General features: G+C 46.3%; 1 protein-coding gene across 4 annotated transcripts in view; it reads left to right on the top strand.

The window, feature by feature from the left end:
- Window positions 1-18,158, top strand: part of FAM217A (family with sequence similarity 217 member A) — a 388,133-nt gene that overhangs the window by 240,460 nt on the left and 129,515 nt on the right. For 2 of the 4 annotated variants that reach the window (XM_029590571.1, XM_029590572.1), the window contains one exon: window positions 16,471-18,046. The exons of 1 other annotated variant lie outside the window; for it this stretch is intronic. In XM_029590571.1, the coding sequence (XP_029446431.1) occupies window positions 16,471-17,689 (1,219 nt within the window). In that variant the 3' untranslated portion in view covers window positions 17,690-18,046. Of the gene's footprint in view, window positions 1-16,470; window positions 18,047-18,158 lie in introns of those variants that run through there. One more of the 4 variants, XM_029590573.1, reaches the window with a different exon arrangement.

Genomic DNA, 18,158 nt, shown 5'->3' with positions numbered 1-18,158 from the left:
AGCTTTTAACACCCATGACGGACACTTTGAATACTTAGTCATGCCCTTTGGATTGTGCAATGCACCAGCGGTGTTTCAGAATGTGATGAATGATATTCTGCGTGATTTACTGTACCAGAGCGTGGTGGTATATTTAGATGACATCCTGATTTTCTCTCAGGACCTTCAGACACACCAGGCAGACGTGATAAAGGTACTATAAAGGCTACATGACAATCGCCTTTATGCGAGCTGTTCTGTACTACGGTGTTATAGTGGACCCTTGGTCCGGAGGGTACTCACCGAGGAGTGGTCCTGATGAACACTTCTCTGGAAAGTGGAGCAGAGTAGCCTGAGGGAGAGTATCGGCAGGCGGTCAGTAGGCAGAGTCCGGGTCCAGGCAGGATCAAGGCAGGCGGCGGCCGAGGCAGGGTCAAAGTCCAGGCCGAGTCAGGGCAGGCGGCAAAACAACAGTATCCTGGTACAGGCAGGGTCAAGGCAGGCAGCAGGCAAAGCAGAGTCCGATTCCAGGCAGGGTCAGGCAGGCAAGGCAAAGTCCAATTCCAGGCAGGCGGCAGGCAAGGCAAAGTCCAGTTCCAAGCAGGGTCAGGCAAGCGGCAGGCAAAGCGAAGTCCAATTCCAGGCAGGGTCAGGCAGGCGGCAAGCAAGCCAAAGTCCAGTTCCAGGCAGGGTCAGGCAGGCGGCAGGCAAAGCAAAGTCCAGTTCCAGGCAGGCGGCAGGCAAACCAAAGTCCAGTTCCAGGCAGGCGGCAGGCAAAGCGAAGTCCAATTCCAGGCAGGGTCAGGCAGGCAAGGCAAAACGCTAGTAGCAGCTTAAGCAGGGACCTCGTTGCAAATGCGTCTGAGGCTTCCCAGGGAGAAGTTTAAATCTCCCTGAGCGTTGACGTCATCATCCGGGGCCGGCCCGACTTTCCCGCTGCGGCCCCTTTAAGGGGCGGGTCCTGCCATGCTTTCCCCGATGCTGCTCGTCGTGGCACCGGGAGAGGCGATCCGCGGCAGTAGAGGTAATGGGTCCTGGCCGGGGACTACCACGGCCATGGATCGCAACAGTACTCCCCTCTTACGGCCCCTCCTGGAAGGACCAGGCTTACCGGGGTGTGTAAGATGAAAGTGCTGGAGTAAGGATTTATCCAAGATGTTTGCAGATGGTTCCCACGAGTTCTCCTCAGGCCCAAAGCCCTCCCACGCAATCAGATATTCCCACTGTCTGTGGTTACGATGAACATCGAGAATCTCGCGAACTTGATAGATTAGATCATCCTCCAATGCAACAACCTGTGGAAAAAGTGGAGCCGCATGGAATGAAGAGGAGATCACTGGTTTGAGCAAGGAGACGTGGAAGGAATTATGAATACGGAGACTGGTTGGCAGCTGTAAGCGATAGGTGACTGGTCCCAAGCGTTTACTGACGAAGAAAGGTCCAATGTACTCAGGAGCAAGCCTCATGGACGGGACCCGGAGACGTATGTGGCGGGTACTGAGCCAAACTCGGTCTCCAGCATTAAATAGTGGAGAAGGGCGATGATGCTTGTCCGCCATCCGCTTGGTAGTTGCAGCTGCACGCAAAAGCTTGGCATTGGTAACCTCCCATAGTTCATGAAATTGGAATGCGGAAAGGTGGGCCGCCGGGGAGGCAACCGAAATGGGCAGAGGAAGGGGAGGCCAGGGCTGCTTGCCATAGACAACCTGGAATGGAGAATTCCCCGTGGCCGAGTGTATGTGCGAATTGTGTGAAAATTCGGCCCAGGGTAAGAGCGAGGACCAATCATTCTGGTGGTCATTTACAAAAAGGCGGAGAAATGTCTTCAATCCTCTGTTGATGTGTTCCACCTGTCCATTACCTTGTGGGTGAAAGGCGGTGGTAAAGTCCAACTGTACACCAAACGTTTTGCACAATGCACCCCAATGTTTCGCAGTAAATTGTGGACCTCTATCTGATATAATGTGGAGTGGAAGACCGTGAAGACGGAACACATGAAGAGAAAACAGCCCTGCCAACTCAAGGGCAGATGGTAACTTGGACAATGGAACAAAGTGTGCCATCTTGGAAAATCGGTTGTAGACAACCCAAATAACCTGATTACCGGAAGAAGAAGGAAGGTCCACTATAAAGTCTGTGGAAATATGGGTCCAGGGTTCCTGAGGTGGTGGTAGGGGTTGGAGGAGGTCCCATGGTCGGCCAGGCAGTGGTTTCTGTTGAGCACACTTTGGACAGGAATCAACTTAGGCACGCACATCCCTATGCAAATGAGGCCACCAATAGTAGCGGGATAATAATTCCAAGGTACCTACCCTCCCGGGATGGCCAGCCATGAGAGAATCGTGTGCCCATGAGAGTACCTTGGGTCGGCGGCAGAGGGGAACCACCATCTTCCCTGATGGTGCAGTCTCTGTGGTGGCCAGAACCATCTTGGCCGGATCAATAATATAGCTGGGAGAATCAGGTATGTCATCGGTCTCGTGCAACTGGGAAAGGGCATCCGTACGAATGTTTTTGGTTGCGGGGCAAAAATGTAATAAAAAAATCAAAACAGCTGAAAAATAGTGAACATCGAGCTTGGCCTGGGTTCAATCATTGTGCTTTACTAAGACATTCCAAGTTTTTATGGTCTGTGTAGTCTGTGATTGTATGTTGCGCTCCCTCCAGCCATTGCTTCCATTCCTCGAAGGCCATTTTTGTAGCTAACAGTTCCTTGTCTCCAATCCTGTAATTCTTTTCGGTCTGGGAAAATTTGCGGGAAAAGTAAGAGCAGGGGAGCGGTTTTCCCTGGTTGGAGTGTTGGCTCAGTACTGCTCCTACTGCCACATCTGAAGCATCCACCTCCACAATAAATGGACGTGTGGGGTCTGGGTGACGGAGACAGGGTTCTTGTAGAAATGCGATCTTGAGCTCCTCAAAGGCCTGTACAGCCTCGCTAGGCCACTTCCTAGGATCTGCCTCCTTCTTGGTCAAGGCTGTGAGGGATGCCACAATGTGAGAAAATTGAGGGATGAAGGTCCTGTAAAAATTTGCAAACCCAAGAAAGCGTTGTAGGGCACGAAGTCCCACAGGTTGTGGCCACTCCTGGATGCTGGCCAATTTATCAGGGTCCATTTGAAAACCAGTGGTAGAGATGATGAAGCCCAGAAAAGGTAAGGATTGTTTTTCAAATAGGCATTTCTCCAATTTCACAAATAATCGGTTTTCTCTCAAGCGTTGAAGAACCTTTGGACCTCTGTGCGATGGGCAGCCAGACTCTTGGAATAGATTAATATATCATCTAGATAAATGATTACTCCTTGATGCAACATGTCCTGAAAAATCTCATTCATTAAATTTTGAAATACCGCTGGGGCATTACAAAGTCCAAACGGCATCACCAGATATTCATAATGTCCGTCCCGCGTATTAAACGCGGTCTTCCATTCATCTCCCGATTTTATCCAAACCAGGTTGTATGCCCCACGTAAGTCCAGTTTAGTAAATACATTAGCTCCATGAAGTCAATCTAGTAATTCCGGGATCAGCGGGAGAGGATATCGATCCTTGAGAGTTATTGCATTAAGTCCTTGGTAGTCTATGCATGGTCTCAATAATCCATCTTTCTTGGAGACAAAGAAGAACCCTGCTCCCGCCGGAGATGTTGAAGGTCAGATAAACCCTCGTTCAAGATTTTCTTTAATGTATTGGGACATAGCTAGAGATTCTGGTCCAGATAATGGATACACCCGCCCTCCCGGTGGACAGGTATTGGGGAGCAGATTTATGGCACAATCAAAGGTACGGTGTGCCGGGAGTATCTCTGCCTCTTCCTTGGAAAATACGTCCATAAAATCTGCGTATTGCGGGGGTAGTTGAAGTCTTGTGGTAGCTAGTTGGATCCTCGGTTGAGGTCTCTGATTCAAACAAGTGTCGAAACATTCAGGTCCCCAAGCCGCAATCTGAAGAGTCCTCCAGTCAATGATGGGTGTGTGTTTCTGTAGCCAGGGGAGGCCCAGTACCACCGGATGGACCGCTTTTTCCAAAATGAAGAAGGATATCTCCTCCTTATGGAGGATCCCCGTATGGAGTGTTATCAGGGCGGTACAGTGAGTGACTTGACCTGGAAGATTCTTCCCCTGGATTGACGAGATGAATAAGGGTGTCTCGCGATGAAGTATGGGTAACTGTATTTGATGAACCAGTTCCGCTAGAATGAAGTTTCCCCCTGACCCCGAATCGATAAGGGCCAAAGTGGTGAGGGATCCATGGAGGGTATGTAGCGTGACCGGAACGGTACAGTGAGGGGCGAGATTGCTCCCTAGGGTCAGCCCCTCTAAGACACCTAGGTTCGAAAGTTTCCCGGACGTTCGGGGCACTGAGCTAGAAGATGTCCCTTATTACCACAGTAGAGACAAAGTCCCATCTTTCTTCAACGTTGCTTCTCCTCAGTAGTCAGATGGCTCCTACCCAACTGCATGGGTTCCTCCCTGCCCTCGGAGGAATCTTCAGAGGTGCTTGGAAGAACAATAGGGTGGGAGAAGGTAGGGGCCAATGGAACAGTGCAGCAGTATGTTCTGGATTCCTTGGCTCGTTGCTGTAGTCATCTATCAATTCGACCCGCGAGGTCTTAAGGCCTCTGGATCATCTGGAATCTCTCGTGCCGCCAACTCGTCTTTGATACGAGGAGAAAGTCCTTCCAGAAAAATTCCTCTTAAGCAATCAGTCTGCCATCCCAGTTCAGATGCCAGGGTGCGGAACTCCACTGCGAAATCAGCCAAAGTACGCGTGCCTTGACGGAGGTTGAGGAGTTCCGAGGAAGCAGTAGACAGACGTCCAGGTTCATCGAATATTTGGCGGAAGGTCCGAACAAACCGCAGCAAGTCGCTCAAGATGGAGTCTCCACGTTCCCAGATCGGGGACACCCAGGCTAGGGCCTTCCCATCCAATAAAGAGAGAAAATGAAGGATGTCTTAATCCGATCGGTTGGGAATTGTTGTTCCTGCAGAGAGAACCGAATTAAACAATGGTTAGAAATCCTCGACATTGTTTTGCATCTCCGGCATATCGGGGTGGAACCGGCAAGTGGGTTACGGCACTAGTAAAGCTCGGACTCGCAGGAGTAGAAACGGCAGCCTCTGCTCCTCGAACCGAGTCCAGCCGGTTCGCTAAACGTTCAACAGTGGCAGTCAGATTCTCTAGGCACTGTTGTTGCTGTTGTCTCTGTTGCATAAGTTGTTGAGCCAGGCCTGGAATAGCCTGGAGGACCGTCAAGTCCACTGGGTCCATGGCCTTTGCAATCTGTTCTGTACTACGGTGTTATAGTGGACCCTTGGTCCGGAGGGTACTCACCGAGGAGTGGTCCTGATGAACACTTCTCCGGAAGGTGGAGCAGAGTAGCCTGAGGGAGAGTATCGGCAGGCGGTCAGTAGGCAGAGTCCGGGTCCAGGCAGGGTCAAGGCAGGCGGCAGGCAAAGCGGAGTCCGATTCCAGGCAGGGTCAGGCAGGCAGGCAAGGCAAAGTCCAATTCCAGGCAGGGTTAGGCAGGCGGCAGGCAAGGCAAAGTCCAGTTCCAGGCAGGGTCAGGCAGGCAAAGCAAAGTCCAGTTCCAGGCAGGGTCAGGCAGGCGGCAGGCAAAGCGAAGTCCAATTCCAGGCAGGGTCAGGCAGGCAAGGCAAAACTCTAGTAGCAGCTTAAGCAGGGACCTCGTTGCAAAGGCGTCTGAGGCTTCCCAGGGAGAAGTTTAAATCTCCCTGGGCGTTGACATCATCATCCGGGGCCAGCCTGACTTTCCCACTGCGGCCCCTTTAAGGGGCAGGTCTTGCCATGCTTTCCCCGACGCTGCTCGTCGTGGCGCCGGGAGCAACCCGCGCGATCTGCGGCAGTAGAGGTAAGGGGTCCTGGCCGGGGACTGCCTCAGCCATGGATCGCAACACGACCCTTGAGAAGTGTGCTTTTCATCAGGAGTCAGTGGCTTTTCTGGGGTACATAGTTTCCAAGAGTGGCTTCCAGATGGACCCTCAAAAGCATTCAAGAATGGCCCAACTCACTGGCTTAAAAGCTTTACGCTGTTTCCTCAGCTTCACAAACTACTACCGTACCTTCATCAAGCACTATTCCACTCTCACAGCACCACTCACAACCATGACCAGAAAAGGGGCCGATCCATCCTGATGGTCTGCTGAGACTGTAGCGGCCTTCCAAACTTTCAAAGAAGCCTTCCAAACCAAGCCTTGTTTTCATCACTCCAATCCTCAGGATCCTTTCATCGTTGAGGTTGACGCCTCTGATTTCGGTGTGGGAGCAGTACTGAGCCAATACAGCGATGCCCATGTCCTCCATCCTTGCTCCTTCTTCTCACAGTGATTCTCTACAGCTGAGAAGAATTATGGAATCGGTGATAAAGAATTGTTAGTTATAAAATTGGCCTTTGAGGAGTGGCATCCATGAAGGCACGCAGCACCAAATAACGGTGTATACCGATCATAAAAATTTGGAATATCTACGACATGCTCAACGCCTTAATCACTGGCAAGCGAGGTGGTCGTCGTTTTTTAACCGCTTTGACTTCTATTAAAATACTGCCCTGCAGAAAAAAATGTTAGGGCAGATGCCCTTTCACGCTCCTTCTCTCCGGTGGACGTACCTGATGAACCTCATCATATCATCAGTCCTGAGAAGGTGGTGTTAGCAGCCACTCACGCCGTCCCGCTGGGAAAACTGGTGCCGCTGGGAATGAGAAAGAAACTGCTAAAGTGGGCACATGACTCCCATCTGGCTGGCCACCCCGGGCAAGTCCGTACATTAGCCATGCTCCAACGTTTCTATTGCTGGCCTACAATGAAGACTGATGTCCAAGCTTATGTGGCCTCCTGCGTGAGACAAAAACCTCCTGCCGGAGGGGTCTCCTCCAACCTCTGAGTGTACCAGAGGAACCTTGGACGCACATCGCGACCAACTTTGTGGTGGACTTACCTTCTTCTTCCAGAAACAATACAATCTGGGTGACCGTTGATCGATTCTCAAAATTGGCACATTTTGTGGCCCTGCCAGGTTTACCATCCACTGCTGAACTGGCTAAATTATTCGTGAAGCACATCTTTCGCCTCCACAGCATGCCCAAACATATTTTGTCTGCTAGAGGCGTCCAGTTTACCGCAATCTTCTGGAGAGCTCTGTGTCTGAAGTTTGACATCGCATTGGACCTGACCTCGGCCTATCACACGCAGTCCAATGGCCAATCAGAGCGAATGAATCGGAAGCTCAAACAATTCCTACGCTCATACGTGAATATTAGACATAGTGACTGGGCAGAATTACTCTCTTGGACCGAATTCGCTCTAAACTCTCATCCAGCTGCTGCTATGGGATCTACGCCTTTTCAAGTGGGGTATGGTCGCCAACCATTACCCCTGTTACCTCTGCCACTCTCCGTGACATCTCCAGCAGCTCAAGTCACCACAATGGAATTACAATTGTGGAAACAAACTAAGGATTTACTCCTCAAGGCGGGCCAAAAAGACTTACGATGCTCACCACACGAAGGCACCTCAATTTCAGGCTGGGGATAAGGTATGGCTTAGTACAATGTTCCTCCGCTTAAAGCTACCCTCTGCACGTTTTGCTCCACGGTACGTTGGACCTTTTGCCGTCCTCAGACGCCTTGGGAATTTGACTTACAGTTTGAAGCTACCGCCATCCATGAAAATTCATAATACCTTCCATGTGGCACTACTGAAACCTCTCGTCCTGTCTGAATTTTCCAACAAAGCACCGGAGCCGGCACCGCTTGATGCCAAAGAGGATATCGCGTATACCGTTGATGACATACTGGATGTACGCAAGAGAGGTAAACGTTGGGAGTACCTTATCTCCTGGAAGAGATATGGACCAGAGGAGAACTCCTGGGAGCCCATGGCCAATATCCTGGATAAAGACATGATCCATCGCTTCCAGCAGTCTCATCCTCGGAAGCCAAAACCCCCTGGGAGGGGCCCTTGGAAGGGAGGTACTGTTGTGCCAGTCAGTCGCAGATGGCTGCGCCCTCTATTGCTCACCTTTTTCCTGCCTGACTCGGTTCCTTTTGAGAAGATGGCTGCCTCTGCTTCTCCACGCAGACCCCTCCGGTGTCCCCAGTCCAGCATGGGCGATTGCGTTCGCCATCTTTCTCCCAGAGTCACCTAGGGTACGTGCACGCGCACAGCCCCGTCCTTTACGTGCGTCATGGCGGTAACCTCGGGGACGTCCCCACCGCTTGACGTCATGAGCTCTGGTATTTAAACTCAGTTTACGATTCCTAATACAAGTTAGCAAGGAATCCTCCATGTTGATCTCTCTACGTTACCAGAAGCTGCCACTCTGTGTACTCCCGCTCCAGGACAACTTAGGTACCTGCTCCTTGGAGGCCTTGCCTCGCTCCTGTATACCCTCTGGGGTTTCCTATCACTTTCAAGGACGCCTAAGTTACCCGCTCCTCGGGGGCCTTATTTTGTCCTGGACCTCCGCTCCTCAGGGGCTCTCTACTACAACTGCCAGCATCAGAGTGAGTACTATCGCTCCAGTTCTGTCTCTGCATTGTCTCATCTCTCTCTTTACCTAGATCCTCGGCCTACCCCACACCGCGGACCACTACCGGATCTATTCTCACTGGTCTTCCATCTAGGCCTGGGTTCTCGGCCTATCCCGCTTCGCGGACCACTACCGGACCCATCTCCCTCTCGTGAGACTGTGTGACTGCCTTGTCACTCTGCAGCTTTCAGACGGAACATTGCCATCAGAGATCTCCTCTTCTGGCTGGGATCATTGCCCATTCCTCGGGTTACCATCTATGTTGCAGTATAATAAAGACTACCTTTCTCTGTGTCCATCTCTGCTTGGAGCTAGCCTATCACTGCAAGTGCCCGCAGGGCTCTGCCCTGTGGGAGGTGCCATCTCTTGCAGCAACCAAGAGCCCACACCTCAAAACATATCAGGGACTTAGTCAAATGGCTTCTGAAAATCCAAATACACTACATCTACTGGTTCATCTTTATCCACATGTTTATTAACCCCTTCAAAAAAATGAAGCAGATTTGTTAGGCAAGACTTCCCTTGGGTAAATCATGTTGACTGTGTTCCATTAAACCATGTCTTTCTATATGCTCTACGATTTTGATCTTGAAAATAGTTTCCACTATTTTTCTCGGCACTGAAGTCAGGCTCACTGGTCTATAGTTACCCAGATCACCCCTGGAGACTTTTTTAAATATTGGGGTTACATTGGCCACCCTCCAGTCTTCAGGTACAATGGATGATTTTAATGATAGGTTACAAATTTTAACTAATAGATCAGAAATTTCATTTTTTAGTTCCCTCAGTACCCTAGCATGCATACCATCCAGTCCATGTGATTTGCTACTCTTTAGTTTGTCAATCTGGCCTACTACATCTTCCAGGTTCATAGTGATTTCATTCAGTTCATCTGACTCATCACCCCTGAAAACCATCTCCAGAACTGGTATCTCCCCAACATCCTCAATAGTAAACATGGAAGCAAAGAATTCATTTAGTCTTTCTGCAATGGCCTTATCTTCCCTAAGAGCTCCTTTAACCCCTCGGTCATCTAATGGTCCAACCGACTCCCTCACAGGTTTCTTGCTTCGGATATATTTTTAAAAGTTTTTATTATGAGTTTTTGCCTCTATGGCCAACTTCATTTCAAATGTTCTCTTTGCCTGTCTTATCAATGTTTTACACTTAACTTGACAATGCTTATGTTTTATCCTATTTTCTTCAGATGGATCCTTCTTCCAATTTTTGAAGGATTTTTTTTGGCTAAAATAGCTTCTTTCACCTCACCTTTTAACCATGACTGTAATCGTTTTGCCTTCCTTCCACCTTTCTTAATGTGTGGAATACATATGGACTGTTCCTCTAGGATTGTATTTTTAAACAATGTCCATGCCTGTTGAACACTTTTAACCTTTGCAGCTGCACCTTTCAGTTTTTTCTAACTATTTTCCTCATTTTATCAAAGTTTCCCTTTTGAAAGTTTAGTGTTAGCTGCAGATTTACTTATTGTCCACCTTCCAGTTCTTAGTTTAAATTTGATCATATTATGATCACTGTTGCCAAGTGGCCTCACCACCATTACCTCTCTCACCAAATCATGTGTTCCACTAAGAATTAAATCTAAAATAGCTCCCTCTCTTGTTGGTTCCTGAGCCAATTGCTCCATGAAGCAGTCACTTATTACATCCAGGAACTTTGTCTCTAGCAAGTCCTGATGTTACATTTACCCATAGAATCCAGGTATTTATCTATGGCCTCTGATTGTAGACTCGTCTCTGAAGCATATAACTTGCTATAAAAGTCAAGGAAACGTTTCCAGATTTCCGTGTTAGTAGTCAATATTTGATCCCTCTCATCCTTAATTTTGGCTATAGAATTTTGGTATGTCAGTTTCTTTAATTTGCGAGCCAGATTGCGACCTGCTTTGTTGCCTCCTTCAAAATACTCCTGCCTATTTAGATTGAGGAGATGTATCATTTTAGCTGATTCTAGTCTCATTAAGTCTTCCCTAGCTTTAGTCAGTTTGGTCAGTATTGTTTGAGATCCCCTCTTTTGGTGTTTAGTAGATAGTACCTTAATCTCCTGTCTCAAATCTTGGGCGGCCTGTAGAGCTGTTTTTTTGACGTGGGGGGACCTAGAAATTAGCAATCTCCGAAGGTATGCCTTAATAGATTCCCATTCCAGTGGTGGGGAGACATCACAGGTATCATTAATCTCAAGGAATTCCTTAATATCTATACTAAGTGTTTTGTTAAATTGTTCATCTGATAGTAAAGAATCGTTGAGTCTCCAGAAACTTAGCCCTGTGTCATAGAGAGTAAAGGTAATATCCAGCGTTACTGCCGCATGGTCTGAACAAGCTACCGGGGATATATCTGGGTTAGAAACATAATTAAACACAGCTTTATCAACTAGAAAAAAATCAATTCTAGAGTGTGCGTGGTGAGGAGCTGAGAAAAAAAGTGCAAGATCTGGAGGAGGGGAAAAGTACCCGCCATACATCCATTAGATGCCAGGTATCCATTAGGTCTTTCAATTTATGTCTGTGGACAGGTGAGGTAGTTACTAGACCCCATTAGGCATCCATAGTTGGTATTCTAACCAGGTTAAAAAGTCTCCCCCTATGATTAATTTACCTTTGCAGTGCTTCAGCAGAGCTTGATGTAACCTTGTTATAAACTTTCCTTGTTCCTACCGTAGTTTGGAGCATAAATATTTACAAATGTGTATTCTGAACCATCGACCAAAATTTGCAATATAAGATACCTGCCATGGGGGTCCCTAACACTACTGCAAAGACTAACAGCTGTGCTATCAATATGCAAACCCCAGTGTATTTAGAGGATTTAGTGCATGGGGTAAAAAATTGATGTGGATATTGTCTATTTTTCAAGAGGGCCTCGTACCTACTCTTTAGATGAGTTTCCTGTAGGAAAATAATATCCACTTTAGGGTTATTCATATCTTTAAAGAGTAAATGTCGCTTAAATGGAGTATTAAGTCCCTTAACATTAAGGGATATACGAAAATTAGCTACAATTCCATGTGAAGTCGGCCCCCTGCCTTGATTCACAAACTCGTGTACCTCAGCTTCCCCCAATACCTTCACAACATTCCTCCGTTATTATTCATTAACATACTCACTTTAAGACAAGCCTGTAAAGTTACTGAGCCTCGTTTTACTGTCACCCAACCCTCATAGATCACTTTCGAAGCTGACCACTTTGACCCTGAAATATTTTGTTGGATGCAGTGCTTAGAAGTCTGAAATTAGCCATCATGACTTCTACTTATTAGATAACGTGTGCAGATTGCCCTTACTATAAATATCCCCTCCCTTTTCCCTCAACCTCTTGTCTGCCTTGAACTCCAGGCAGCTCAGAATTTCCCCAACCCAAGGAAGAAGCTATTGCCATGAACTGTTTGGCTCCCGCTAATTCTTAACATTATTTCAGAACAGAAACATTTTGTGATTAAGTCTTCATGTCTAAAGTTTTGACATTTAGTTAGTACATCAACCTTCAAATAAAACATTAACTGATCAGCAACACAGGAACATTACCCAATTTCTATATCACACTGACGCTTGATTTGTTTGGATGCTCATCCATTCCAGAGTTCTTCAGGTTTTATCCACGTGGTTTTTCTGGGTATCGGAGTTTCTTTTGAATTGGCTGTTTCTAGTTGTCGCCCTTTGCCATCTGGGGTTGTGGTCTTTTGGATGGAATTTTTTAGCTCCTGACGAGTGCTCTGTTGATGCTGCAAATACTCGGTCTTTCAGATTTTTTATGGTGTCAGCCATGTTGAAAATGCGAGCTGACACCATCCCAGGTGTATGTAAGGCCAAAGGGGTGTATCCATCTGTACTTAATGTTCTCCTTTCTTAGAAACGCGGTCACCTCCTTCAGGTCCTGTCTAATTTGAAGGGTAGCTTGCAACAAATTCACGTAGATCGAGATCTCTTGGTTTTCCCAGGACCACTTAATTTGTTTCCTATCTGCACCTGTTGTTCGTTCTTTTAGGCTGAAATCATGAAAACTTACTATTATATCTCTAGGCTGGCCATTGCTGGGAATTCTCAGGGCCCTATGTGCCCTATTCAGTTTTATAGTCAGCTGTTGGTCCCCTCCGTGATTTGGGTCAGAGTCCAATAAGAAAGCAAAGAACCTCTGTATGGTGTCAGCACAGTCAGTGTTTTCTGCAGTTTCATGAAAGCCTCTGTAGCAGAGATTTCCCCTCCTAGCTCTGTTTTCAAGGTCCACTAATTTTGCATGCATGTTCACATTAGCTTCTTGCAATTCAGAGCATATTTCCTGGAGTTGTTTATGGGATTCCGCCTGAGAGTCCACTCGGGCGTCTACTTCATCCACCCTGTGACCCAGCGTCGCTAGCTCTCATGCAGTTTCTCCTATCATGTCTTTCAACTCAGACTTGTAGGATTTAAGATCCTGGCAGAGACTGCAAAACCAGTCTCTGAATTCTGAGCGTGTAGGGGGTTCCTCGGAAGACACGTTAAAGGCATCCACCATTGCAGCGTCCTCTTGTGCTGCCTCTGTATTCGCAGCCTGTTCGGCATCCTCGGGCTCCCGATCCCCTTGCTTTCGATATGAGAAACATTGGAAATCCAGCGCTTTTCTTTTGGCCGTCATTACCAGGTCGTTCCTGGTGCTTGCCTGCACTGTGTGGTGGTTGTCAGTAAGTTTTGCAAGCGATTTCGTTCCTGTGCTTTTAAGATAAATTAGCTGCGGAGCTCGCAGCTCAGCCAGCCATTCAGCCCAGTGACGTCATTTCCTTCCCAACTTTAGGAAGATAATTTGTCCACTAATCGGCTTACTGAATATTGGTCTCTAGGGAACAGAGTGACAGCATAAAAGTCTGTCTTCAAGACCGCAGTTCATATCTCTATGAGGGAAATCTGATTCCATCATGAGCAAGGAAGCACAAGGCTCGGAGCATAAGGTGCAAGGACCTAGAAAAGCTTGTTTGTAGTATGATCCCTACAAGGTTGACAGTTTGGAAGAAGCCATGAAATGCAGCAAGTTCAGCGATTTCATGAGGCCTGGAATGGCATGGGACCTGACTGTGACAGGATCTCGTTTAGCTTTGAACGCCTCATATAATGCCATGATGGCCTGTGAGCTTAAAAAGCACCGCCTGATCACCTTCTCCTTAGGAAGACCATGATAGATTTGCTCCCGCCAGGCCTGGTATCGCCTCCTATGTGTTCAGTCCCCTGCAGGCCCACCTGCCTCAGTTTCCTACTCACTTCCAGCTGTGGGTCTGGTGGCAGTTCCCCTTCTCCCGCTTCTCACTGGTACTGTTTTTCTGTCCAGTGCAGCCTTTGTGCTGAAAGCAGACTATAGTGGCCAAACATTTTGCTATGAAGTAACTAGGCCAGCTAGGAAGATATTTTTATTGGCCTAGAGCTTAGTAGGTGGCTCAGGAGGAATTGGCAAAAAAAAAAAGTAGTAAAATAACGAATGAAAATTGCATTTTTCTTATATTTTTACCCAAATAACTTCTGAGTTGTTATTTATCCCTAAATTCTGATATTTCCAGTGTTACTGCACAATATTATACTATGAGAAGCTGAAGACGTCCCTTATTTGCATAATTTGCATGTTATTCCTATTTGCATATATATGAGCAGAAAATGTTTTTACTGCATGATGCACTTTTTTTTTGCACAAATTCTGGCATTTAACATGCAATATGATTATTTAACACGTGGTAAAGCACTAGCACAGCTTAGTGAATGAGCCCTTTAGATTGTAAACCCTCTGGGGATAGGAAATATCTGCAGTACTCAAATATAATCCATTTTGAAGTGTTATGAAAGGTGATATATAAATAAAATAAAATAAACCATCTTGAGTACAGTGTTCTGCTCTAAAGATCATGCTAAGGATGGAGTCATTTAGGAAAGGGTTAATGACATGGTAGAGGGCCTGTAACACAAACCAAATGCAGAGAAGCTTAAGATATTCAAAATCTACTCGACGGAAAGCAAAGAAAGGGATATAATGGAAACCATTCAAATATTACACAGGCTTCAATATTTCATAGGAAAACATTGGTTTAACTGTTGAAGGAAGCAAAGCTCTTAAAAGTTAGTCACAAATGTATTTAGCCTCATAAAAACTTTTATTTATAACTTGCTTGTTGACTGTTATTTCTATGTGTTCAAGTGGACTAACATAACAACCATATGACAATCTATAGAAAAAAAACTGAAGGACAGTAAGTTATGACATGAATTTGGACGGAAGGCGGCTCAAAAGAAAAGAATATTTCTGTACTAAGAGGGTAGAAGATGCCTGGAATAAACTACCAGCAGAAGTGGTGAAAACAAGTACTCTGACAGAATTTACATATGCTTGAAACAGATAGAGGGCAGTGAGTGGTAAGAACAAGTTTGAGATGCTGGGTGAAAAATTGTTTGGGAGGGATGGGAGTTAGGGAGCCTGGATATTGGTGTAAGTATGGGAACCAGGATGCTTATTTATCCAGAATGGCAGAGGACCAAAGAGGAAAGACAGTAAAACTAACTTGCAGGTCAATACAGTAAAGTACGGCCGCGGTTACCCTGCTCCTAACCCGCTTTCTACCCATATTTCGGCCGTGTTAGTCCAACCCGCGATACACTATCCCCTTTAACCTACTCTTACCGCGTCCTTAAATCACCGGGTAACCCCTTCCGCCCGCGGCATGTATATTACATGTAAACGATCGAATTAGCTATTCCCTCCCATACAGTAACGCACGCCCCGACTATCACTTTTTTTACCCTGCCGTTTTGCCGCACGTTTAACCTGATAACTTACTGCTACCCTTACCCCTGCGTTAGAGGCAGGGGTAAGGGTAGGTGGCAAACTTTCCCCCAGCCCTCGCTCACCTGCCCTGGCCGCGTCCATGGGTGCTGGTCTCCGGGGCAGCCCCAGTCCTCTCCCCTCCTCCCGAAGCAACGAAAGCGGAAAAAAGCGAAAATCATGACGTTTGGCGTCACGGCATGTGACGTCACGTCTTGAGCGGCCCAATTGCACGCACAGGGGCCGCTTTCGCCCATGCGATGCGTCCATCTTCACATGCGGCTGGAGGCAGGGGAGCCGCGGTCGTCTTCGCCGATGTCCGTCTCCGGAAGGGGGCTGCAAAAAAAGTAAGTCACTTCTTTGCTTTACACTGCCAGTCCTCTCTCCCCTCCTCCCGAAGCAAGGCTGCTTTTCGCGCCTTGCTTCGGGAGGAGGGGAGAGAGGACTGGCAATCCCGAACGTAGGAGAACCGTCCCCTCTCCCCTCTCTCTCTTGCAACATTTTTTTTTTTTGCTTTTTTGCTTTTCTTTTTTTTTTTTCGCTTTTTTCCGCTTTCATTGCTTGCTTCGGGAGGAGGGGAGAGAGGACTGGCAATCCCGAGCATCGGAGAACCATCCACTTCCTGGTACCTGTCATTTCAAATGTCATTTGAAATGACAGATACCAGAGTGTCCGTGAAGCTTTAGGCCAGCGCATCCAGGATACTGTATAGCGCTCTATACAGTAAAATGGGTTGCGCGGGCCTAACGCTTCACGGACGCTTCTTAGACGCAGCTTGCATTTGCAAGCTATTTACATACAGTATCGAGCGGTAGGTGAACTGGACTGTGCGTGCGGCAACCGCGGGTGCGCCCGGCACTAACTCAGCTCTTCCTACCGCTCCTTACTGTATCGGCCTGTTGGATAAGCAATGACATCCTGTAGGCAGTCAAGCTTGTGCAGCTAACAGCTGGGATATATCCTTAGCTAAAGCAATATAGAAAGAATCAGACAGACTGTATAAACCAATTGATCCTTATGTTACTTACTGTGTTACAATGAGTATTTGTTCTTTGAACATTGCTGTGTAAAAATAAAAATTATCATAGGAAGCAAATTATTTCTGTTTAGCAAAATAATCATTTTTATTGATTCATACTTTTTTCTTTACCAGAATTATAAACAAACATCAGCTGGAAGCAGATCCTAAATCAAAAGACACGGCTATTAGGACTTTTGTCTGGAGTTCTTTGTTCTCAAATACCGACATCAGCAAGAATGGACCCATTTTTTATCCAGAGCCTAACAAGTTGCCATCAGAGCTTCACTGGTCATATGATGATATCTTACCTGCTGCTCTGCACAATGCCAAAAATAACATCACAGCTTCAAGCTCATATCCAGTTACTGAAAATAACAGTGGTGAGACATTATTTCTGACAGACTGGAATTGGAACAGCAGCCTTGTTCAAAATGATTTATCAGATGAAACTGATTTGTCAGAGGGTGAAAAAGAGGATGTCTTCCTTATTTATCCCAAACAATTAGATTTGAGCTTGAGACCAGAAGTTGTTGAAAACATTGAAGAGTCTTGCTCTGAAGTAGAATGTTCTACGTTTCCTTACCCTGACTTTCTCCCAGAACCTTTCAATATTCTAGATTTGCCTGAGTTGGCTTTATTGAAATATGAGAAATGGAAAGGGATAATAGGAACGACACCAGAAAGCAGCATTGGGCGGTTACTGTCTCGACTGTTGCAAATGGAAAAGATGCAGCACTTGACCATACAAAAAGAAAAGTTAAAAGCTTCTCGGGCACATCTCATTTCAGCTGCTAGCATGAGATCCTGTTCCCCTAAAGCCATTCATAAACAGAAATACTCAAGACAAAGTGATCTGTCTTCGGTTCCTCTAGCTTGCATAGGTCACTACCATGAAGAAAATTCAAGCAATCTGAGTTGCTGCAAGCATCAGCAGAACAGCTCCAAGTGCTCTTGCCAGCCGTCTTCACATTGCAAGTGGGTTTCCAGAACATCTTGTATAAGAGATTTAAATACCCAATCTGTTACAAGGGCTAGCAGTGCCTACAAACCCTCTAGGACCTTGGCACACTCAAACTCACACCAGTTAATCTTACATAGGCCTGCCTCAACTCATGCCATTTCACAAACACCACAAGCATTTGTTGAAGTGACTAAAGTGAAATTGCCATCAAATATGGGAACATCCTATTCTCTTGCACTCAGAGGGACTGCCAAATATAAAGTGCCAGGGAGAAAAAAGAAATCTAACACAAACAAAAGTAAAGCACTAAGTAAACATTTACAGAGGCAAAATTCCTTACCTGTTTCATGTTCAAGTAAACAGGATCTCACTCAGACAGACAAATGCTAACCTTTATGGAGTTTTGTAAGACTTGAATATAAGTCTATTGAAAGGACTAGTTTCATGCTAATTAGATTTATGCAATACTTACAGCAAAGCTACAAGTGAACAAAATTTGGTATTTTGAGAAAAAAGACATGATTTTAACACAGGCTGCATGTTAATATACACTTTTATAACCAAATCTCAGAAGCATTTCTATGCAGAATTTTCATGTGTAGTTATTTTATCTGCAAATCTTAAAAGTCCTTATTGTACATGGAAATTATTTCAACTAGGGCAGATTGTTTATCTTTTAAATATTATTTTCACATGTAACAAATATTTTCAAGTGTTTCTGGAACTTAATAAAACATTACAATCTAAGCAACATTTAGTAAAGCTTTTTTTTGTGGAACTCTTTCTTAAAGAGATATCCACATATCATGCATGCTCAACTGTGGCACAAGAGGAAATGGAAAGCTGGAATGGTGGAGGG

This window comes from Rhinatrema bivittatum, chromosome 2 (genome assembly GCF_901001135.1).
Source record: "Rhinatrema bivittatum chromosome 2, aRhiBiv1.1, whole genome shotgun sequence".
NCBI classification, from domain to species: Eukaryota; Metazoa; Chordata; class Amphibia; order Gymnophiona; family Rhinatrematidae; genus Rhinatrema; species Rhinatrema bivittatum.
The sequence above is the reverse complement of the archived record's forward strand: the minus strand, read 5'-3'. Positions and strand labels throughout refer to the sequence as shown.